Here is a 25,353-nt window from a genome sequence, read left to right as displayed (position 1 = left end):
TGGCTCGCGGAATCATGGTCAAAGACATCAACAGCTGACTCCTCGCGAGAAGAGCGATGATGGGAACTTGTGGCCACCTGTCTGGTATCAGAAGCCGCAACGACTGGCTGACATTGTTGGATGCCCTGGGCAATCCCCTGGCGGATGGCTTCGGTGATGAGGCCAGCTAGGGATCCCTGCAAATCCAGGGGCAATTGAGTCGCCTGCAGGAGGTGGCTGGGTTGGGAGGATGCGGAGCTGGAAGGCCCCCGAAAGGTCTGACTGGATGAAGGCTCCATCTGATCCTGAACCTGGATCTCCTCTGGGGGGGGCGGGAACACTGAATCCACATCAGCCCCACAGGATGAGTCTCCCTGGATAGACTTGTCCGGAGACAAGGCCCGAGGCGAACAGGCTGAAGCAGCTGGATTTTGAGATGGCTGGTTCCTTGCTGCTTGAGAACTGGCCCTGTCAAAGGCCTTCTCTATTGCCTTTTGGCGCCTGACTTCGTCCCTGGAAGGGACAGAGCTTTTTGGGCGGGCTGCGCGCTCAGAAGAAGTAGCCCTGACCTTAGATCTGTGGCTAGTTGAGGGGCCTTCACCAGGGTCATCGTGATGGTGACGTTTCCCCTTGGCCTTGGAGCGAACTGAAGCGTCAGCCATCTTGAAGCCGAGGGTTTAAAAATGGCGCCGAAATGCCTCAGAAAATGAGATTTGATAGCCCCGTTCCTCGCTAGCCGTCCGGCTTGCGCGCGAGGGATTTGAATTCGGCGCGTAACTTCAGAGGCGCCGATCAGCTGGGATTCGGATGGCCGGGCTCGTAATTTAGCTGAAATTAAGGGGCTAGGCGGCCGTCCAGGCGCAAAGGAGCTGGGCGCTAAAAAAGGGCGCGAAGGGAAAGGCGCGATTTGGCTTGGCGCCAAGACAGATGAACCGCTCACCGCGTCCCTCGGAAGATCGCCGGCTCCTGGGGCGATGCAAAAGCGGCGCTGCGCCCGTCAGCTGTAAAGCGGGTCTTCTGGAACAGCAATCCACGCGCTATCTGGCGAATGGGGGGCTGCGACGCGGCGGAGCAAGATAAAACGAGCTCGTGCGCGCGCTGAAGGAATGGAAGCTGCCAGCCGGCAGTCCTAGCCGCCCAGCAAGCCCAGCGATCAAAGCCGGTCTTCCTTCTTCTATTCTAAATAACTAAGGTTTTTTTTTTTTGTTTTTTGTTTTTGAGAAATTACTAAAGTACTAAGGAGAAATTACAGACACGACTGTCCAAGTACAGACCGAGTCGAAAAACTGGAATACAGCAGGAAGGGGCGGTGCTAAAAGTTCCAGTGGACTCGGTCCTATTGGTCTACAGTCGTGTCAGTACCCAGGCATGACTGCCGTGGGCACCCTGTAGGAGAAGTTGGGCGTTTGAGCTTGATATTAATAGTAAAGAATTATCTTCAATGAGTTTCTTCAAGAAGTGAGGCAAGTATACCTCACTTTCTTGGATGATGATGCTCTCCCCATTGTCCAGTGGTTATTCTACCTGAGCTAGTTGGGATAGGTGCAATGCTGATTTAGATATCACCCAGATTGGAGCAAGTGAGATTTTATAGACTTCTTGGCATTCATGAGGGTTGTCTTAGGTTATCTCTGACCATGTTTATAGTTGGACATTATGACTAGACCTTTTAATCTGTGGTAGTCTACCTCTAGCCTATCAGGTGAGAATGGGTTTGAGAGGCATCATTTTACATTAATTCCTTTCTTTCCTTTGAAATCAATTACAGAAGGTGACATTGGAAGCCTCATAGTCAACCCTCTAGAGATTAGAATATCATAATGAAATTATTGGGATAAGGTAGAGAAATTGATCTTTTCATAGCACAAGGTGAGAAGTAGCATGGGACTTAGGTCTTCCTGATGTTTTTTTTTTATTGAAAAAGTTTTACAAATACAAATTTTCCCATTCCCCCCCCCCCCCTTTCCCTCCCTAACCCTCCCTAACCCTCCCCTCCTCCCATGACTTCTTCTTCTTCCCGATGTTTTTAAATGGTCTGCTACTTTTTATTTCTTGGAAAGAAAGAATATTTGAATTTTATTTTTCCCAAAATGTTCAGTTTTCATTTGCGTATTGCTTTTGTTCCTTCTAGGTAACATTATTGCAATTATCATAAATTGCTTTAATAATGTAATTTTTAGTAACTGGATACTTAGAACTTAAAGTCTTTTTTTTTTTTTACAGTCACTCATGGATGCATTGTCTCAACAATAAAACTATTTCTCCCTGATGGTATAGAAGCTAGGCTACGGTCAGAGTAAGTGCAACTTCAACATTATTTTAATGTCCAATATATTCAGATATTAGAGAAATTCCCTATATATAACAGCCTGATTTTTTCATTCATTTTAATACATGAGCCATGGCTGGCAGCCATGCAGCTATCCCTTCTGTTTATTTCATTTCCATCCTATATATTTTTTTCTTTTTTGATGTTTCTTGATAAAAGGAAGGACGCAATTTTGTAATTTTCTATGTGCAATAGATCTGCATTTGTATGTAAGACAATGGTTGATATGTGCAGATAGAAATCAGTGAACCTGATATCTTAGTTATTCAGTAATATTTCTTAATCCTTCAGTAATATCCCTTAATCCTGTCTTTTTTTTGGGAGGGGGCTTCTGGTAAATATACATGTGCACATATATACAGAGCATCACGTTCATGCTTTTACTGTTGGTTTCTCTATAATTGGCATCATTGATGTTGGCAGCCATAAGAATATGTTTATTGCATGTAAGATTTTGTTGATTTTAGAATGCTGTGTGGGGGTGAGAGAAAGGGAGGGACAGAAAAAAAGGATGAGAGATGGAGAGAACTTGAACTCAAGGTTTATTTCTTCTTTGCTAAATATGGTGGAAATATTTTTTAACTGATAGCTTTTCCCCCTATAGTGTCATCCATGCTCCATTACCAAGTCCTGTTGATAAGGTAAGCCTTAGAACATTTCTCCTTCAATACCCCAGGTTGACAAGGGAGACAGGATATTTCTCACAGATCAGAGCTATGATTTATTGTCTTATACAGTTCCTTAACCCTTCAAACTTTAACCACTATTAAACAAACTATTGATATTGTACTATAAATGTAGATGCCTTTTTGTGGTATTCCTGTTTAAAATAAATACACATTAATAAAAAAATTATTGGGTGGCCAGTGCTTCCTGTTGTGCTTTTTGCCTATTGTCAAATTTATGTAATTATTTTCAGATTGTTTAATGAAGGCAGATTAGCATCACTTAAATAACTGTTTCACTTGCTGTGGCACAGAATACATTAAATTGCATGGGATAGATTCAAATTACTATATCAAATAGATATTTGTAGGCAGACTATAATTTTTGAAGCCTCATGTCATCAGCTAATTAAAAGATTAAATTAAATCTTTTTAATCTTAACCAAAATTAAAAGATTAAATTTTATTCCTGAATTTTGTTATCTGCTGAGCAACTAAAATAAAGTGTTGGCATCGTTATAGTATACTGCTTATGTTTTACATTTTTTAGAAAATATGGAGTTTCAAGAATTGTAGCAATAACAATCTAATTATAAGTACCTTTCATTTCTAATCTTCAAACTAATAGAGGCTAGGTTAAAGACCAATGTGGATTTGAAAATTGACTTTTGCAGTGCAGGTACATTCTTGTGTACTTTTGCAGTTGGCTGTGTGAAAATGATTTCTTGAACATTAAACATTCCAGCACAATGACTAATAGTATATTAAGTACTCTACCAAGGTAATAAGCATTTTACTAAATTATTTTCTTCCATATAAGGAAGAAAATTGAGCCCAGAGAAAGCTGCATTACTTTTTTTGTAGTCTTTTATTAGAGTTAATATTATGTTATATATGGCTTCTCTTGGATTTATATTGTCTGTATATCTGGGCAAAATTGTCAAAACTATTTTTGTATTATTAAAAAGGGATTTTGATAGGCATGTGATATAGAAGTCATTCAATGTTCAAACTCATTTTTACGAATGTCATATGTTACTATATTTGATTTTTCCTGTGTTTATATTGCCTCATACAAATTATTCTGAATACAAACAACACTAGCCCCAATTTTCTTTGTAAACGTTTACAAATCCAAATTTATTTCTGATTTTTTTCTTACTGAATCAAAATATATACAAGATGCATAAAGTTTTGAGAAATCTTTTGAATTTTGAAAATTTCTGCATAAATATGCTGAAATGTTGACTGTTCTCCATACAACTAGATCACGGATGTCAAACTCCCTGCGTCATGTTGCCATCACATGATGTTTTGCAATGTTTTCCCCATTCATGGAGCTGAGGTGGGCATGGCCTGCACATGGCCTGCAGACTCATCTGGCCTGCGGACTGTCAGTTTGACATCCCTGAACTAGATAAAGAGAACCCAATTAAACAAATGTGTCAAAAACATTACATGTTCATTCATTTACTGAAGACTTTAGTGATTTTTTAAAAATCATATCTTGTACTATTCTGAACAATTCTATCCGTTTTCTATATAACTTTGATGATATTAATTAGCCTGGTAATGAAACATCCACAGGAAAATAAGCAAGCTACAGTCTTAAAATATAACAATCACTAATGTATACCCTATTATTAGAATATAACACAGTCCTTCAGATACTTGGAAATAACTTATACACATAAAATCAGTATTTCCAACCATTCTTTATGGGTTTTTGCTTCTAGGCTCCTTACCTAATTTTAATTACAGTCCTATGACAGTCCTGTGAATATGTTACAATTTGACAATGCCCTTCCTATAATGTGCCCTAAATTGGATGCAGTATTCCAGGTGTAGTCTGACCAATGGAGAAAACAGAGGATTAGTGACTTCTTTTGATCTCACACTATATTTCTTTTGAAGCAGCCCAAGATTCTTTTTTTTTTTTTGCAGCTGTATCAAGCTGATCTGCCAAGACACCCAGATCCTTTGTGAATATACTTCTGTCAGTATCATTCTTTCATCCTATATTCTCGCCTTTGATTTTTCCTATGCAAATGTGGCTCTTTCTGTTTTATCCCTATTGAAAGTCTTACTGATATCTTCCAGTTTATCACAATGTTCCTAAACCTTGATACTGGCCTATAAGTTGTTTGCTACATGTTTGTGTCATCTGCAAATTTCATAATTATATTTATGACCTCTTGTATAATTCATAAATATGTTGAACAACATGGGGCTTAGAATGGATCTTGACTCTTTTTTCAGAGTTGTTGTACAGTCATTGGTACAGTCTTCACTGTATCATCCATCCATCCACCCATCCATTTAGCTATCATTTATCCTTTTAATTTTGAAATGGCAGGTCTTTTTCACAGAGGAACTCCTTCCATTCTCCTTACTACAGTCTCACGGGAGTTTTTGTCAAACGCTTTGTTAAAATCAGTATATTTACTCTGAATAGAGTTTATCTACCATATCCCTATTGTCAACTAAACTGGTTCTGTTGTAATTAAATGAGAATAGATTGAATCGGCATTACTTGTTTTAATAAATCTCCATTTTGGTTTCTACTAAACAATAAATTTCCCTCTAAATGTTGGCAAATCAATTTAATAGTCTGTTCCAAAGCTCCCTCCTTCTCCCCATCATTATTTGTGGTTACCCAGATTTTCTTTTTATTTTCTGTTACTCTTGGGTGCTGGAGTCATGTAATTTCTAGAGTAAAATGCATGATGTAAGATAAACATTCTGTGTTTCAGGTCTGAGAGTTCAAAATATAAAAATGGATACCATTAATAGAATGTGCCTAACTGATAGTATATAATGTACCTCTATAGTGATTACAGCCATCATCCATTTCTCTCACTTCACACACAACTCTATATTAGGTAAAGGTAAAGGTTCCCCTCGCACATATGTGCTAGTCATTCCTGATTCTAGGGGACGGTGCTCATCTCTGTTTCAAAGCCAAAGAGCCAGCACTGTCCAAAGACGTCTCCGTGATCATGTGGCCGGCATGACTAAACACTAAAGGCACTTGGAGCGCTGTTACCTTCCCACCAAAGTGGTCCCTATTTTTCTACTTGCATTTTTTATGTGCTTTCGAACAGCTAGGTTGGCAGAAGTTGGGACAAGTAATGGGAACTCACCCTGTTATGCGATACTAAGGATTTGAACCGCTGAACTGCTGACCTTTCGATTGACAAGCTCATCGTCTTAGCCACTGAGCCACTGCATCCCTATCAACTCTATATTACCATACTTCAATTTCTCTTTTTATAATATCTTGATTCCCAAAATAGCATTGTTTTCCTCCAAAGTTTGCCATTACTTTTACCTCTTGAATGTTTTTCTTGAATGTCAGTCTTTTGTAAACAAAACAATTTTAGGGACCTTTCCATCTTGGCTAAGGTTGTCAGTCTACTAGCAGAGGTCCATGTTATTGAAATTTCCCCTTATTATGTTTTGCCTTCATAAAAATTCTGGGAAGCATTGTCTGGTTAGTAAGGACTTTATCCAGATTATGTGCCTAGTTTTGTGATTAATAGCACATCGCTGTAATATAATCTTTTTGTTTTCTAATTTCTTGTATATTGAAGAATTACTTCAAGCTTTGCACAAGAGGAGTATCACCTCGTTATTTATTAAAATAACCTGATTTTTTTTCCAAAAAAATGTTCTTCTGCTTCCAGAGTCATCATTACTTTAAAGAATGGATTGTTTAAAGTAGCAGCATCTTTTTTACAGGCTCGTGCTTTAAGAAAAAGCCGAGATCTATGCTTGATCTTGAGTGGGCTCTGAAACACTTCTTGCAAATAATTTCTGCTTCAGTATGAAGAAGTTATTTGTAAAAATTAAAAGAATGGAAGCTACACAATCAAAATAAGGGAAATTTTAATGTAATGTTTTATTAATGTAGTATTTATACACATAAAAGCAGAAAGATAGTGTTTTAAATTCCTTGTTGCTATTATCTGGAGGTTGTCTGAAATTTGGCAGCTGAGATTTGGTAGCCCAGAATTTATTTAGTATGAAAATATTAATATAAGGCACTAAAGAAGTTAAAATCTGACATGAGATGAATAATAGAGGCTTTTGTTTTTCATTTTGATAGGTTGCTGCTAACACTCCCAGCATTTACTCTCAGGAACTGTTTCAGCTTTCTCAGTATCTTCAGGTAATATTATATGTACAGTTCTGCATGGACTCATAAACATCAGACTTCTAAAACACTATTGTAAAATTTAAATAAAAGCTTTAATACGATAGTTATGTAAGAAATTATGCTGAATCATGAATTGCTAATACGTACAATTGAAGTTCTTACAGTAAACCTTGAAAGACTGCTAATCTAAGACCCCAGGTGCTCAGCTAAATAATAGCATAGCATTAGTCATGGTTTGTCAAATTAATTATATTACTCTAAACATGTAGCTATCATATTAATAACTATAGCGGTAAAACGTTAACATTCCAATCTCCCCCTTGCCGGTTATATTTTCAAAGCCATACATAACATGGGGCCTGTTATTTGAGGGACTGCCTCTCTTCTTCTTGATGATTACATCTAGCCATCCTATCAGACTCAGCAGACAGGGTATATGGCAGTGGTGGGTTGCCTCCGGTTCGGACTGGTTCGCAAGAACCGGTAGCAAAACTGGCAGGAAGCTCCGGCCATTGACCCGGATGTCATCATAGGTGATGCTCATGCGCAGAAGTAAAGGTAAATAGTAGTAAAGGTAGTAAAGGTAAATAGAACCCACCCCTAGTATGTGGGCCCCATCTAGTGGAATATTTTATCTGACGGGACCCAGGAGAAGAGCGTTTTCTGCCATGGCATCTGCCCTATGGAACATCATCTCCCCAAGTTTAGATTAGACTTGACTCTACTAATTTTCCAGAAATCACTTAACACCTGGTTTTGTTATTGGGCCTGGGGATCTCATAGAAACGTGAAGTCTCAAAATAGCTGTATTATCTGTAAGATTTTGATTACACTTCCATGTATTTTATGTGCATAGTTTTTAAATGGTTAAATTGTTTCTAACCTTTTGTTGCAATAGTTGGGTAGCTCTTTGGTTTTACTATTTTAATTGTGTGAGCCCCCTAGACTTATGTAAATTCAATAAAATACTTTTTAAAAATAATCTCCAGTTGTCTGTAAAAAGATATTACATTTCTGCTTTCTTTTGGTGGCATCCAGGTAGTGGTTATATCTTGGTCTAGCAGCTGTTTATTGTAGTTGAAATCATAAAACTATAAAGTTGTGTTCCATTTTGTGCTAATTTAAGGATAAATTCAAAGTATTATTGTCTACATGGCCTATTGAAAAGAAGAGAATGAAGTATGCCATCTAGTGGATGTAATACCAATAGGAAATGGGTATTATTTTCAGAGTGGTGATGTTTGGTACCTGAACTGCTTTTTTTTCCTTGTAGCAGAAATAGCCTGATATATATTTTTTTTATTAACATGAAAGGTTTATAGTAAAAGGAACACAAACATTTGTAAATGGCCCAAACATAAGTTATACATATATATCAGCACTTATATATTAGCAATCTGCAATCTCCTTAAAGCAGCCATATCTTTCCCTGGTTGGTTAATTTATTGACTGCCCAGCTCCAGTGGATTCCAGGGCTGTGCTGCTGTCTTGCACAGCTAGAAGTCATAATGATTATATCTGAGCTTTAGCATGCATAAGGTATCCTGAATCTATGAAGCAAATTAAAATAGGGCATCCATTGTATTGAAGTTATTCTGATAATTATACTAAAGAGAGGAAAAAGAAAAGCTGTTACCAAGCTGATACTTAATACTGTCTCCAGCAATGCATATGCAGATAATTATGGCTAGGCTGAAAAAAAGTTAAGATATATGCAGAGATTTTCATTGCAGCATTTTTGCGCAAACAAATCACGCTACTATGCTTCTGAATATCATGTCACATAAGATTGATTATATAATAATAATAATAATAATAATAATAATAATAATAATAATAATAATAATAATAATTATTATTATTTTATTTCTATACCGCCCTTCTCCCGAAGGACTCAGGGCGGTGTACAGCCTATTTAAAAACACAGACAAAACAGCAATATAAAATTTAAAATAATTAAATAAATTGGCTCAGATTTAAAACCCCAAAAAATTTAAATACCCCAATTTAAAACTATTATGTTGATAGTCCGGCCTGGCGGAACAACAGGGTCTTCAGTGCGCAGCGAAACACCCGGAGGTCGGAGATCTTACGAATTTCCAGGGGCAGTTCGTTCCACAGGGCTGGGGCTCCAACAGAGAAGGCCCTCCCCCTGGGTGTCGCCAGCCGACATAACTTGGCCGATGGCACCCGGAGGAGACCCTCTCTGTGGGAGCAAACTGGTCGGTGGGAGACTATTGGTGGCAGAAGATGGTCTTGGAGGTACCCAGGTCCTATGCCATGGAGCGCTTTAAAGGTGGTAACCAACACCTTGAATCGCACCCGGAAGACCACTGGGAGCCAGTGCAGCTCGCGCAGGAGGGGTGTCACATGGGCACAACGGGTTGCACCCATAACCACCCGCGCGGCCGCATTCTGGACCAGTTGGAGCCTCCGAGTGCTCTTCAAGGGGAGCCCCATGTAGATAGCATTACAATAGTCCAACCGGGAAGTAACAAGGGCATGTAACAAGGGCATGAGTGACCGGATGGATGTCAGTATAGATATCATATATGATGTTACTTGCTTACTAGAAAGAAGGGGACTATCATACCTTATAAAAACTTGTTTATGTGCAAAGTATTTGAAACCAACCAGAAATGAAATCATGCATTTGTTCTAAAAGGCAACATTCCCATTTCAAACCGTTACTTTTAAAATTTTCCTTAAAATAAACATCTAAATATATAAAAGAGAAAGTTAAAACAACATCCATGCAGAATTTAAAATATTAAGTAATTTTATAATTTGCTGCCATTAAAACTAAAGAGTATTTGTTGTTGTTGTTCAATGCAGGAGGCCTTACATAGGGAACAAATGTTAGAACAGAAGTTGGCCACCTTACAGCGGTTGCTAGCTGTCACACAAGAGGCATCAGATACAAGCTGGCAGGTATTCTCTCTCCTTCCCTTCCCCTTTTCATTAATTAAATAACACACTTGCTTATTTATCAAAATCATAGCTCTGCTTATTAATTTAAACTTTATGGGGATATTATGCGAAGTTGTATTGTTAATATTGTTTCTATGATATTACTGGTATTGATTTAAGAACATGTTTGAATTTCTTTTTTTAACAGGCTTTGATAGATGAAGATAGACTTCTATCAAGGTTAGAGGTTATGGGAAACCAGTTACAAGCTTGTTCAAAAGTAGGTTCCAAATCAGTTAAAATGTCTAACATTTGGGAGCTTATTAATATGAAAATATTTATTATTTGTTTAGTGGCAAACACAAGAAGACCCTTGCTAATTTAGTCTAAAGACCTATCTGTTCCCTTTTCCCACAGTAACGACATAAGTGCTTTTGAAAAGTTTACATGCAAGAAATGAAATATTCCCACACTATGCTGTTTTCCCTTTAGCAACTATTATTGAGTAACACAGCATCTCTGAATGTGGAGGTTTATCAATAAAAATGCCTAATATTCCCCAATAGATGTTTCCACAATTAACTGTTTAATAGTTAGTTTTAATCATTTTAAATCCATCTAAACTTGTGTCATCATTTCCAGCCACCATCTTGCCATACTAAGAGAAATAGTCATATGAAGTTGAGTTTAAGGATCCTGTTGCTGTTTCAGTATTTTGTTTTTACTCTGTTGTTTTAATTGCAAGCCACTTTAAGTTATGTTGTAATAATGAAGGCACCTTCCAGAGCCAAAGCATCCCCACTATCTGAAGTGACTTGTGCATGGTGATGAACAATTAGGTTGTCTTACTGCCACTCCCACACCCCTTTGTTATCTTTTTCCATTACCACCAACCTGGGGACCAGAAGAAGGCTGAAGGAGAAACCTTTGCCCTACCTAGATCTGGCTAAATGGCAGAGAGAGAAACCAAACAAAACTCGGAATCAGTAGTTTAGCTCAACCCAGTGGTGAAATCTAAATTTTTTTTACTACCAGTTCTGTAGGAGTGGCTTGGTGGGCGTGGTGTGGTTTAGTGGGCGTGGCAGGGGAAGGATACTGCAAAATCTCCATTCCCACCCCACCCCAGGGGAAGGATACTGCAAAATCCCCATTCCCTCCCCACTCCTGGGGGAAGGATACTGCAAAATCCCCATTCCCTCCCCACTCCTGGGGGAAGGATACTGCAAAATCCCCATTCCCTCTCCACTCTGGGGCCAGCCAGAGGTGGTATTTGCCGGTTCTCCGAACTACTCAAAATTTCTGCTACCGGTTCTCCGAACTACTCAAAATTTCTGCTACCGGTTCTTCAGAACCTGCTGGATTTCACCCCTGGCTCAACCGTGGTGTGCTAGAAGGTCACCGACTATCTCCAGGATTGAAACAGAAATCAGTTTTGTTAAAGATCCCCAAAGAAGTCCCCACTCTACCCTTACACAATTCTAGGTATAGCCAAATCATTTCCAATCTTACTGAGGTAATACTTCTCATCCAGGACTCCAAACAACTCTCTTACCATCTCCCAAGTCTTCCTACACCCTTCTTTTCGCTTTTTGGAAATTTCCCCTTCAAATCAATTGGTAATCATAAAGATTCAGATACTTTTCATATGTACAAATATGTAAGTTTTGGATCATTTACCTCATAAATGAACAAGTCTAATGTTCTTTTTTAATTGAGTTCTCTTCAGTTTTAGGACTTCGGTGGAGAATGGACCATGTTTTAGGTCACATTTATGCAGCAATATTGAAAATTTAAAAGACTACACTAATTTGTAAGCACCACTGTACAAAAATTGAAATTATTTTACATAAAATAGAAAGTTGAGATCAGATGTACACAGTTCAATACTTTCTTTTTTAAACAAGTTTTTTATTTTATATTACATATACATATCAATGCGTGAACAGTGTGACACCTGGGTGTCATGCATTTCAGTACAAATAAAATAATATTAATTATAGTTATCACATTCATCCATCTTATATATTTCTAATAGTAATACACATTTATATCTAATTATAATCTTCCATTATTTCAAATTGTTTAAACATACATATTACCACTGTACAATTTCTCTAATCATTACACTTACCTTATAAAAATGTGTATACTAATATTCCCCTTTCTCTTATTTCTGTCTTTATTTTAATTTATATTCCTGTGACCATTATATTAAAAGATGTTCGGTTTGTATTACAATACTATCCTTCATTATTTCATCATTCAATATTTAAATAAGCAATTCTAATACCAATCACATTATTTAACCATACAAATTAATTCTATTCATGTTCTTTACATTCATCCAGTCTTTATGATTCCACTATTAATACACCTGTTTATACCAGTATTAAAATACGTTTCATCATTTTATTAGTCATTATTTACCCTTCATTATTTCATTATTCAGTATTTCAATATACTATTCTAATGCCAATCACAATATTATTTAAACGTACAAAATAACTCTATTCATATTCTTGTTTTCATGCAACCTTTATGATTCTAGTATTAATACTTATAGCTTATATTAAAACATGTTCTTTTCATTATTTAATTGCTCAGCATTTACCAATCACAATATTGTTTATCTTATTCATTACTCATTGTCCTTTGTATGTTTTCCGATTTTTGATCTATACCATCCATTAATTCCATCATTGCCTTATGCTCTTTCTGTATAATATCCTTTATGCTTTGAAACATCAAATCCATCTCGATCAAAGTTCCACTCATTTGCTCCTTCTGTTGCATCTTATCTTGTTTTAATAAATTCCACTTTTAGTCAATAGCCCAAGAACCATTTATTCCAACCTGAGGTTATTCTTCAAAGTCTCCGCTGATCACAGTTCTTTATGTTCCATAAATAGGCAGGTCCATTTATATAGTCCAGGGAGTTATCCAAGCCTCTTTGAGTCACCTTTCTAGATTCAGTCAAATAGCTTAACATTCAGGGGTCATTTTAATTAAATGTCTTCCTTGTTCTCACGTTTAAATCTCCAGTGGTCATAGGGTACATGTATATAGTCCAGTAAATATTTTCACAGTTCTTTAAATGGGTATTCCCAGGCTTATATATTTTCCTTTCATCAACAGGTGGTGCTCTTAAGTTAATTTTCACTATTACTAGAATCTGATTTTAATTATTTTAAATTGTAATTCAATTATAGAACCAGTGTTAATTTTTAAATCTGTAATTCCAATATTTTAAATTGCCTTCCCAACGTCATGTCTTCCCAATTTGAAAGTCCAGTCCCTCCCCTTTTTCTCCCCTCTCTTTAATTCTTTCCTTCCAATCTGGTAATTTTCTCAAAGCTTTCAATAGTTCTGAGTAAATCCTATTTCTCTTTTGGGGTTAGCTTTTGGGTAAAAAAAAAAAAAAATCCTCTCACCCAGTTCCACACTGTTCACCAAAATCCACTCCAGCTCAAAACTTAGGTGGTCATTGGCTGTCCCAGCTTTGTGGCAGCCAACTTAGGCTGTCTCTTCTTGTCGTCGTGGCTGAGAGGGAAAGTAAGCCCCAGGTCAAGCAGGAGAGCTGCGACTTTCTGAGACCTCGCAGGGCGTCCCTCTTTGCTTCACCGCCCCTCCAAGACGGCTTTGGCTCCTTTCAGAGCCCACCAACGGGGAGAACTCGGCACGGGAGCACGGAGACCTGCTCTCTGTGTCCGATCTTGCTGTGATGTCAGCCGAATGTCCCAACAGTACAATACTTTCTGATTGTTTAAAGTAGTATTTTAATATTTGCATGTAAAGAAGAATGGAATGGTTTATATTATAGCAGTTTTAAAATGTTAAGCCGTAATTAAGATCACCAAATAATGCACTGCTGATTTAATCATTAATTCAAATGGAGTTTTCCCTTTCTACAACTTATATTTGAAGTAATATTTGGACTTATGCATCAGAACCCAAAACAAAACAAAACAAAGGAATAAGCACTTTTTACTATAAACAAATCAGAGAAAATCAGTTTAAAAATACCCCATATATCAGTTCAGTCATATAATTGTAATAGAAACAATATACAATTGTAATTTTTAGGTTATCTATGAGACTGTATTCTGTATAGCCAGGGAATCTGTGGGTGTTTTGCTGTTTATTAGATTATTAACTTCCAGGCTCTCATAGAATGGAAGACAAGGGCAGAGAGAGATACAATTATCACATAGAGTCCTGTAACATTATTATTACTATTATTACTATTATTACTATTATTATTATTATTATTATTATTATTATTATTATTATTATTATTATTTTGATTCTGAGTTTCAGAAAACATAGACTAGTGCAGATCTAACATTGTTGAGAGACTGGGAATATATACTTCTTTTTCATTCTTTTTTACTAGTTAATTCAAACCTTTTCACTTTAAAATTAAGGAAAATGAAAATACACTTTAATTATGGTTAATTTTAAACTTAATTAGCATTAAATTAATCCAAATGAATTAGGATTAGTTAGAATTCAATTAGAATTCAAAATTACAACTAATGTTACTCTGTATTCAAATTTAAGTTCATTGAAATCTATGTTAGCATTAACAGCAATTAAGTCTGTGTTGATATTTTCCTTAATCAGTTTTAAGAAGTATTTATTTTTCTGTCAAATTTCTACACTTCCCACTCATTTACCTCTAGGAGGTTTAAAATTAATTACCTTTGGGAGGTTTAAAATTATGTATTTGAAAGGAACAGGAACATACAGTGTATTCTTAACATTGCTGATATTTAAGCATCATCAAGGAGATGTCAGTGTTATTTATGCGGCCTGAGACACTGTTTCATAGGTTTTTTTAAATAAAAAAAATAATTTGTTGTTGACGTCAGTTAAATGAACTGACATATTGGGGTGATTGGTAACTCTGAAATCACGAAGTGGCAAATACTGGAAATTTGAAGATTTTATTCCTTGACAAAGCTTTTAAATGAAGTTCCAAAAAGAAGCATATTATTTTATATTTTATATCATTGAGAATATAAACAAATATATTTTATAACATTGAGAATATAAACAAATATGTGGGGTTATATAAGAATTATGGGCTTAAAATCTCTGCCATGTTATATTTCAGAATCAAACAGAAGATAGTTTACGGAAGGAACTTATAGCATTACAAGAAGACAAGCATAATTATGAGACAACTGCCAAAGAATCCCTGAGGCGGGTCCTTCAGGAAAAAATTGAAGTGGTCAGAAAACTCTCAGAAGTAGAGGTATTTACTAATTACATTTTGCCAGATTTTTAAAATATACATAATGTTGAGATCATGCAATTAAATCTTTAGTGTGTTTACTTTTCATAACAATTTGTTTGATTTGTTTTTGTGTTGAGAATTCTAGGATGCTCTGCAGATTTTTCTATCATAAGATTTTCCATTCAATTGTTAGTGTTCCCAGAAAATATTGGGTCCATATGTTGGGCTTATATGGTCTCTGATTTTAATTGTTTTTATATTTAGGTAAATACATTAAAATCCTTCATTTATTTTTATGTATTTAATCTTTCATAGCCAGGGGATTGCTGTTAGTTCTTAGGATTGATCAGATCAGAATATAGCATGCTAAGACCTTCTAGTGAACAAGTTGGGGTTTTTTGGGGGGGGACGGGGAGGGAGCAGATCAAGGCTAGAAAGATATTAGTCTGTCTGCAAGATTGTTTCAGTCAGATAATTATGCAAGCAGTACTTAGCTTCTGTGTACAAGATAGAGTTTCAGTTCTCCTCTCCCTCTTTTCTTTAAATAACAAATGTAGTATATTGCTTTATGACCTAAGTGCTATACTATTCTGAGGTTATCTATTTGTCTGCAGTAGTATTACAGCTTGCCTTGCTGTACTAAGTATAGCATATTTATGGTACTAAATATCCCAAAGTTTTCAGTTGAAACTTAACTGTTGTTCTGGTTAGTCCAACTTTGATATTTTCTGCTTTCAATTCTTTTCCACTCTGTAGATATCTTTGCTGGCTAGACAGATTGCATGCTGTTTTGCTCTTCTTGCATAGTTACAGTATTTCTATTACAATCTCTTTTCAGTGATGTTGAATCAGTCTGGACCTTCTATCTTTTTTCAGCAACTCAAGATTGCCTAATTTAATTTTTACTTTCTAGCCATTTTTCCCTTCCTTCTCTCCATATATAATACCACTCACTTTTGCCAACCCCCCTTAGCTGAAGCTTATCTTTTCTCCATGATAGACTCTGCAAGATCTTACCCAGCCTCCAATTATCATTCATAAGCAACTCTGATTATGGTTGTATGCCTGGGAGATCTTATACTAGTAGTATGACATCGCTTCTCTTTGTTCTGTCATATAGATATTTAATAACTGTAAATACATGGTAGAATAAGCTTTTTCTAAATGTAAAACTCCAACCAATGTAATTTTCTTAAATAAGTTTCATATGAGTAGTAAGGTTGATGAAATGCCGGTTGAAAGTGTCTTAAACAATATTTTAACGAGTAAAAATATATATATAAGAAAATAAAAGTTAAAAAAGTCTTGAATGACTTTGAAGTCATTTATTGAAACACATAATTGAAGTTCTGTTATCCATAACTACTTGTTATCTAAATTCACTGTTTAAGTTCATTGTAAATGTAGGATTAAGTGTTTTTAATGCTTTAGAAGGGAGTCTAAAATTATATCAATATAACAATTAATGTGTGTCTCGAAGATGTAAAATTAGGCTATGCTTCTTGTAGCCATTGCCTTTAAATCTGAGATGAGATACCTAAAATTGGCTAGTAGTGATTTAAATCTAGCACAACTAATTAATGAAATTTGAGATTATTCTTGAAGCTTATGAAACCATAAAAGAAAAACAGATAGGCAATGCCATTGATCTTGGATATTAATCTTTAAATGTTTCTGTTCCTGATGTAACTTTTTTTATAAGTTTAAAATTGTAATTCAGTGATGACTTTCATTATTAGTACTTAACCAGTTATTCCTGGTTTCTACTTTAATAAACAAATTTTATTCACATATGTACTATAAAAATTAAGATATTACAGATATGCATGAATTATTACCATCAATTTTGGACTGTATACCTTGGCAGAAGAATGTTTTAAGTGATGCCCTATGGATTTCTTGGAAAATTACAGTAATTCTTATATAACTTGCTTTAAATTACAAAAGTTAGATCACAAAATAACTTTTCTGTTTAAAGAGCTGTTTCTTTCTCCTTGCAGCGAAGTTTAAGTAACACGGAAGATGAATGTACTCACTTGAAAGAAATGAATGAACGGACTCAGGAAGAATTGCGGGAATTAGCTAACAAATACAATGGAGCTGTAAATGAAATCAAAGATCTTGCTGACAAACTAAAGGTAGAGATTAACACTTTTTATTTATTATTCTATAACAATTGATCAATGAACATAGACTATGAATATGGCCCTTGGCTAAAGAAGGCTATCCATTCTTGAGATAGATGTTTTTTCTGAGTTTAGTGACTTGAATTATTAAGTTATAGTCTTTAAAAGAAGACTTCTCTATTGCTGAGATTTAAAGTAGTATCTGCTAGAAATGAATAGCATTATGCAGAAAGCAAAAGCTGTCAAGATAATTGCTTGAGCATACCCTCTACAAATGATGAAGGAATGGTGTAAGTCTCCACAAATCATTTACAGGCAAGATATTGAAAGAGGGAAAGAGAGACAAAACTGCCAAATGTCATCATTTCCAACTCATCTGTCAAGTTTAAAATTAGATCCCAAATGCTGTGGATAAAAAAAGGAATATAATCTCCTCTATAGTAATTTTTCCTCGTCATCACTATTCCTTGTTCTAATGCCAGTGCTTCATATACTTCCAGACATTGATGCTATTATCATTAATTTCTTTGTGCCAGGCAGTTTGGGGGTTTCAAAGGCATGAAAATTTCTAGGCAAGTATCAATACACATTATCAGCCTCCTCACAGAGAAAGAAGAGTAAAATTAAGGTTACTTCTTAGTAAAAAGCACATTCAAAACAATTGTGAGCCAAGCTCAAGTGAAAGCAGTTAAGTGGGCAGAATCAGTTCTAGAGAAGTATGCTGAGCAGCTGAACAAATTTATTTCTAGCTCAGTAAAATGTCAGAAATGGTAAAAAAAAGAAAGAAATAAGAGATATTTCTTTTTTCAGTAACTAAAGTCCCAGATATAATGGTGAATTGTGTTCTCTGAGTTCAGCTGAAATAGCATTTCATTCACAGATCCTTCAAGGGAAATAATGACTGGACAGCTTCACAGATCACCTTTACAGATATAACTCAGAATATTATTTCCATTTTCTATAAGCAAACAAATGCATGCCATCATCCATTTTAAGATGCAGTTGCACTTGAGTTTTTTGACTGCAAGTCCTTGCAACTATTATTGTGTACACAATAACTCAAATAAAAGGAGAAAAAGTTCAGCTTACTAATTTCTTTGACAATGCAACATTATGCAAAACTTTTGGAGTGAATGTGTCCTGGATACTGCATTTTATTTTCTTTCTCCTTTATATGTAGTATAATATTAGATGATTCTTGTCACTTCAAGATAGTGTCTTCCTCCACCATGTCCATTCTGTTCCTGATGTCTGTCTGTTAACACTATGTCTTTCATATGTCTGCAGCTACTCATGTAACTTGTAGCTATAGTTAAAACCCATGTGTCAGTGGAGTTTCCTTATAAAACTGCTAGCCTCATAACTTCATAATTAACATGGGGTATTTAAATGCAATAGAGGAAGCATAAGTTCCTTATCAATTCTGCAGCTAACTTTTCTATCAATTGCTCAGATTTTTTTATAACACAGAATTCTGGGAATATGGCTAGCAAATTATTTCCTTTTTATAGTATAAGATGATTATTTTCTTTGTTTTTGTTTTGTTGTATGCTTGTGTTTGCTCTTGGAATTAGAAGCTTGGATGAGGGAATTAAATGAATGATTTTTAAAAATACTTTCCTATTGGTCAGCTGGAAAGAGGCCAAACACATTGAGTTATTGTGTAACTTGCCTGTGTTCTGATGCTGCAATGATGAGGATGCACAATTGGTTTCAAAATTATTTAGAGATTGGGGTGAATATTGACAGTGTCACATGGAAGTCTCCTAAGATATGAAGAAGGGTATTGATGTTTTATTAAAATAAAGCAAGAAGGGTATTGTTTCATGGTATATAGCATAATTTATAGAACCAACATTTCAATTTTGTTTTTAGCTACTAGAAAATGAAAACAGTATTAGGTGATTTCATAAAAGCTTTTTATTAAGAGGTGATTGCTTTCTCTTGCTTTAAATAGGTAGCTGAAGGTAGACAAGAAGAAATCCAGCAAAAAGGGCAGGCTGAAAAAAAGGAATTGCAACATAAAATTGAAGAGATGGAAGAAAGAGAGCAAGAACTTCAAGCAAAAATAGAGGCTTTGCAAGCAGATAATGACTTTACCAATGAACGGCTAACTGCTTTACAAGGTAAGTCCAGTAGACAAATATATTGATGTTACATGTTTTTCTTTTAATTGTGAAATATATATATATTTTGGAATTCTGTTTTCAGTCCGGTTAGAACATCTTCAGGAGAAAGCTCTTAAAGAACACAACAGCTTAGGTAGGTATGACCTTAAAGTACTTTGGTTAATCAATTTTTTATAGAATAATAACATTTTGTTATAATTCTTGAGCAGTGGGAATATGTTAAAAATATTCTGGTTCTTTATACCTTCATTTCTGGAGCCTTGATAAATAACACAACAAACAGTAGAGGGCTCTGCTTTTAATTTTTCTTAATGTAGCTCATGAAACTTCACAAAATATATTAAATAAGAATAGAATTTTTTTGATACAGCTAAGAACCTTGGCCAGAATTGTGGGGTTTTTTTGGTGGGAATAATGACATTATTTGAGATCAGTAAAAGGGGCAATTAAGTCAGACAGTTTAAGAACCACCAGAAGAAAGCTAAATTTTCAACACTAATTCATCCATGTAGAAAGGCACAAGTGTGCAAGTGAGTATGTTCTGAATATTTAGAATTAATACAATTTGTTAATTCTAGGCATACAAGTTGATGACTTCGTTCCTAAAATTAATGGAAGCACAGAAAAAGGTAAGGTATTCTCAATGTTTTTTTTCCTTAAAGTGGTTTGTGCATTTTAGGTTACGAACCAGCGTTGTTCCATATAAAAATAAATGTAAATACTATATTTTATATTTTAAAGATTAAAATATTAAGCATGGACATTTTAATTATATTTTAAAATACTTGAGCATGGTATTTTAAAGTAAAATTAAATGTACAATGTCTAAATATTCTGCTGTAGCACTGATCCTGCATGTTTCAAATGCCAACAGAAAGAATTTTAATAGCAGAATTTTGTATCTTTATTAAAGAGTGTGTTATAGTGAGGTTGCAATGTACTATTTAGAAGTAAACCTTGCTGAATTCACTTGGATTTCCTCCTAAGCACAAGTGTATGAGATGTTATCTTTTATTTGGCTTTTAATACTGCATTGCTATTTACGATGTGGGGAATGTATATTGTTAAAAAAATCACCGGAGTTTTTTAGCTTTTTAACTTCTACCTATATTGTTTTTCTGGATTATTATTTTTCTAGATGTTTTATTTGCCATTTGTTTTTTTAATTTCTGTTAAAAAAATTTACTCCTATCAAATGCCATCAGATAACTGGGCTTTCTGCATAATATTACTGCCATTACACCTAATGCAGCAAGATTTATTTATAGTCAGCTGTGGTGATAATATGGTTCTAAAAGAACGAAGATGGCAGAATCAAGGTTCTTTAAACTTCCTCTAGCTTTTTGGTATTGTATAACTTTTAATTATAGCTAAAATGAATCTTCGCTTTTCCTTTTACTTACTTATTAAAAGTCTTGATTAAAACCATATGTCCATTCAGTTTAAAAGTGCATAATGGGTTAGTTTTAGCCAGAATTGGTAATTTGTTGTAAATGTATAATATTATGCTTATTTAGGGGAGAATAATTGGAATGTGCATGAAAACTGCTAAATATGGTAATAAAAATGGAAGAGTACAATTCTGTTAATTACTGTCTGAAATCTGGATCGTTTTATGTCCAGACCCAGCCAAAGCAGAGATAAATGTTACTAAAAATTAAGTAATAGTGGCGTCTATTAACTAGGTTTCTTTTTGGTAATTATTTTACATAGTTTCTTGATTGTTCAAAAAGCAAAAATGTAAGAGATTAACTATATAAATAACCAATAACAACACACAAATACTATTTTCGTATCATATATTTGCCGTTTGACAGTCAATTCAATTCTAAAGTAAAATATATTTAAAGTTAATAGGATTTACTATTTGTTTTCATACTGAAATCTTTTTACATCCTTACTTGTTTATTAGCAGATATATTTACCTGTTTTGCTGAGTAAAAGGAACTTTCACATCTGACATTTCTCAGACTATTTTACTCCATTTCAAAACTTGACAAATTATTATCCTCTTTCTCATTAAGTATTAGGCAATTTCTGTTATTCTTTTAGTTACATTCTATTGGCATCCCTTTGTCTACTGCTCTTTAATTGTTCATCACTTTTCTCAACACTTTACTTGCATGTTGCCCTTCTCGTTATGGGAGTCATCAAACTATCTTCTGCCTTAATTTTTTCTCTTGCTCTGACACACCCAGTTTTCTTATTAAAATCTTTTGATGTTTATCACATTTTTTTCATTTTCATTACCTTGGATTTTACACCTTATAGAGCCGTGATGGCGAACCTATGGCACGTGTGCCGGAGGTGGCACACAGAGCCGTCGTCTGTTGCTTTTCAAGGTTCCGGCGTGCCGGCCAGCTGGTCTTCACACACGCAGGAGTGCCAGAAACTGAAACAGCAGCCACCCGGTGCGCTTGCGTGCACTGGGAAGATGATCTTCCAGTTTCCGGTGTATGCATGCGTGCTGGCCACCTGGTCTTCACACCGCATGCATACTGGGTGGCTGCTCTTTCGGTTTTTGGCACTCCTCTGCGTGCAAAGACCAACTGGCCAGTGTGTATGCGTGCACCAGAACCACAAGGGCAGCAAGAGCAAGGGGAGCAGAACTGCCAGCCAGGATGGGAGGGCCGGGGCTTCCCTCCTTACCCCACCCAAGCGGGCTTCTTGCACAGCCCCAGCCCTCCAGCCCGCAACATTGCCATGCATCTGTCGTTGGGAGCGCCTGGCCCGCTCGGTTGCACGGGGCAGCAGGGCAGGGTTTGCTGGCTGGGTGCCAAGCCACTCCGCCCGCTGCTCCTGCCACTGCGAGGGGGGAGGTAGTGGTTCTCGTGCTGCCACTTCCGACTGAAATGCTGGAAGAAAAGGAGGAGAAGCTGCGCTGCCCCAGGAGGGCTGGAGGAGAGCGCAGCATGGAAGGGAAGTGACCGGGAAGGGGAGGGGCTGAACTGGCTTGTTCTCAGTGGCGGGCTGGGGTGGGGTGCTTCATCCCGGCCAGAGTTGGGGCAAAGCTCTCCCACCTGCTGTCCTCCCAACCTGAGTCCCGGGAACGCCGACATCCTTTACTTCCAAGGCTGGGAAGGGGCTCTGGCTTTCCAGCAGAAGGAGGCGGCATTCCTCTCCCTGTCTGGGGCTGTGGAACTGGGTTGTTGGTGGGGATAATCTGCCACCCCGATGGAGGCCGGGGGTGGGTGGGCAGGGAGGCACAAAGACCCCCGAAAGGCCAAACGAAGTCGGGGCATGCGCGCTGGACAGCTGGTCTTCGTGCGCGCATGTGCACGCTGGAAACCAAAATATCACCTGCTTGGTGCCGAAAAGGTTAGCCAACACTGTTATAGAGGTTACAAATAACACCACAAATGGGATCTTAATTATTTTAGAACACTGCCCCAACTATCAATCCCACCTTCTTCTGTAGGTGTTACAGATGCCAATCTTTTAGCCTTGTTTTTTTTTTTTTCAAAAAAAAACCAAACACATTCTGGTCTGTTGTTGCCTCAGAACTCCTAGTATTTTGGTTCTGTTATATAATATTAACAAAGTACTATCTTATAGAATTTCCTTTGGATACTGCTCCAGGCACTCTATTCACTGTTCTATCCCTTCCTCATCACCACCTCTTATTAGGCCTTGTGTTTATTTTACCAAAACCTCACTACTGTTCCCTATTACAAGAAAAGAGTTCAGCCTTTAACACTAGAATTAGGACTCTGCATTATAGCAATTATTTGCAAAAAACTATTTGTAGGGAAACCATGAACATGTATAATGTAATTTGATGGAGTCAGTACATGGACAAGTTTCTGCACTTTTCTTGGCAACATTTCAGAAGTAGTTTACCATTGTCTTCTTCCTAGGGCTGAGAGAAAGTGACTATTCAAAGGCATTGAACTGTTTTCAGATTAAGACAAAACTAGAATTCACAGTCCCTTTGCTACTTTCTAGTGCCTTTAACCACTATACCAAACTGGCTCTTGACATGAACATATACTAATGAACACAACTAACTGTAACGTATGCAGAATAGAATGATTTACAGTTGAAATTAGAAACCTGAGAAAGAGAGACAAACTGAAATGTAAAGATTTATCTCTGTAAATGAAAAATATGTGACTGATCATATTTATTATGGGTAGACCTGTTAAAATGTGTAATATAATTACATAGGTATCAATTGGACCAAATGACAAATACTGGATTTGGATAAGAGATACTAGTCTGTGGTTGATTAGTACTTGAAAAGTCACCCTTTTTTTGACCAAATGTACTTCACAATTTTAAAAAAGCAATGGAATAGAGATATAACCAATAAAAACATTTTATTTTGTTAGACGTTAGTTAATTATATTAAAGATCAATCTGAAGTATCGAAAACTTCTTAAGTATCAGCCATGACTAATTTCATTTATAAAATGAAGTCTGATTAATTAATATCAACTACAGTATTATGAAAGTGATTTAGACATTACTTAATCAGGGAAAACAGGAAATATCAAACCTCAAAGTTTTTGCACTGTTGAGGAAGTGAAGTTTGTTCCACCCAATGATATGTGGATCAGAAACCAAGTTCAATGCATGGTTTCAAAGAGAAAAATTACCTTTCAAATGGAGAATGAATGACTTGTTGATACTCCAAGAAAGTATATTGCAATAGTATAATGAAGAACAAAAATTTACAGATATTCTTGGACTTTGAACATTTGTTTTACTTAGTTAAGAGAATGGATACAATCTCCTAATAGCACAATACCAATTTTAGGAGAAAAAAATTTCACAGACATGTTTACAGTACAAAAAAAAAAAAAAAAAAAGGACAAAAAATGTGGACGGAACTTATTGTGAGGGAAAATCTGCTAAAAATTTGGAACCTTCTGAAAATAAGGATAAATCTGGCAATTTTCCAGAACGCTGCTACTACACTCCAGCATTGGGAAAATCCTCTTATCTGACAGCAACTGAGAGAACTTTTTTTTTTTTTTACTTATCTACCTACTCTGTGCTCTCTCCACGCCCCCTTTTGCACCCGAATCCCCAGTCTTTCTCTCAGTTGCTGACACACTGGGAGGATTTTCTCTGTGCTCTGAGTGTTGCGTTAGGCCTTTTGGTTATTTTTGATTAGCCCCCTTTTTTATTTCTCCTTTTTTTCGGTTAAGTTTAGTTTTTCTCTGATTTCTTGTGAGTCAATCAGCTGCTCGTCGGTTTCGTGCCCAGGGAGCTGGGTCGTGCCGGCTTTCGCGCCTCTGCGCCTGCTGCTGCCGGCTTCTGTCCCTGCGGGGCGGATCCGGTAAAGCTATTCTATTGCCAGGGAGGTCGGGGCTGAGTGGATCGCTCCCCGACTCTCGTGTGGAACAGCGAGCCGGAACGGAGGTGATTTCAGGAGCGGCTACCGGCTCGCTGCGTTTGGTGGCGTGACTCATCCAGCGACCGTCCCGTCAGGCTTCTGCGGGCGGCGCTGTGTCTGGCGGCGTTGTTTTCGGCCTCGAGGCTCCAGCCGTAAGTGATCGTTGGGGGGGGGTGGCGTGGCTGTCGGGGCTCGCTACCCTCCCGCCGTTCCAAAACCGCTCCGGTCTCCATCCCTGATTGGCGTCCGCGTGTGAGCGGCGCAAGGGGGGAAAGCGCTCCGCCATCCTACGAAGCTCGGGCGGGCCGCAAGTTTATAACTACGCCACCAACTTGCGGCCGCCATTTTGAGACCATTAGGGTGGCCGCCATTTTGGAATTACCTTGTGGCAGCGCGGACCCTAAATAGAGGGCCGCAGCCTTTACTCCGAGGTCTGGCTGGCCGAGTCTCTGTCCCGGTCTGGGCATTGACTCGGA

At 36.8% G+C, this 25,353-nt stretch overlaps 1 protein-coding gene across 27 annotated transcripts in view; it reads left to right on the top strand.

Annotated features, from left to right (window-relative positions):
* Window positions 1-25,353, top strand: part of SLMAP (sarcolemma associated protein) — a 107,183-nt gene that overhangs the window by 48,398 nt on the left and 33,432 nt on the right. For 22 of the 27 annotated variants that reach the window (XM_070936948.1, XM_070936947.1, XM_070936954.1 and 19 more), the window contains 10 exons: window positions 2,203-2,275; window positions 2,913-2,949; window positions 7,082-7,144; window positions 9,968-10,063; window positions 10,251-10,322; window positions 15,159-15,299; window positions 17,282-17,419; window positions 19,365-19,533; window positions 19,619-19,669; window positions 20,115-20,165. In XM_070936948.1, the coding sequence (XP_070793049.1) occupies window positions 2,203-2,275; window positions 2,913-2,949; window positions 7,082-7,144; window positions 9,968-10,063; window positions 10,251-10,322; window positions 15,159-15,299; window positions 17,282-17,419; window positions 19,365-19,533; window positions 19,619-19,669; window positions 20,115-20,165 (891 nt within the window). The remainder of the gene's footprint in view (window positions 1-2,202; window positions 2,276-2,912; window positions 2,950-7,081; window positions 7,145-9,967; window positions 10,064-10,250; window positions 10,323-15,158; window positions 15,300-17,281; window positions 17,420-19,364; window positions 19,534-19,618; window positions 19,670-20,114; window positions 20,166-25,353) is intronic. The other 5 variants (XM_070936940.1, XM_070936939.1, XM_070936933.1 and 2 more) reach the window with 1 other exon arrangement.

Source organism: Pituophis catenifer, unplaced genomic scaffold (assembly GCF_029215685.1).
Source record: "Pituophis catenifer annectens isolate HBS135680 unplaced genomic scaffold, rPitCat1.0.hap2 SCAF_2, whole genome shotgun sequence".
Taxonomy (NCBI): domain Eukaryota; kingdom Metazoa; phylum Chordata; class Lepidosauria; order Squamata; family Colubridae; genus Pituophis; species Pituophis catenifer.
The sequence above is the reverse complement of the archived record's forward strand: the minus strand, read 5'-3'. Positions and strand labels throughout refer to the sequence as shown.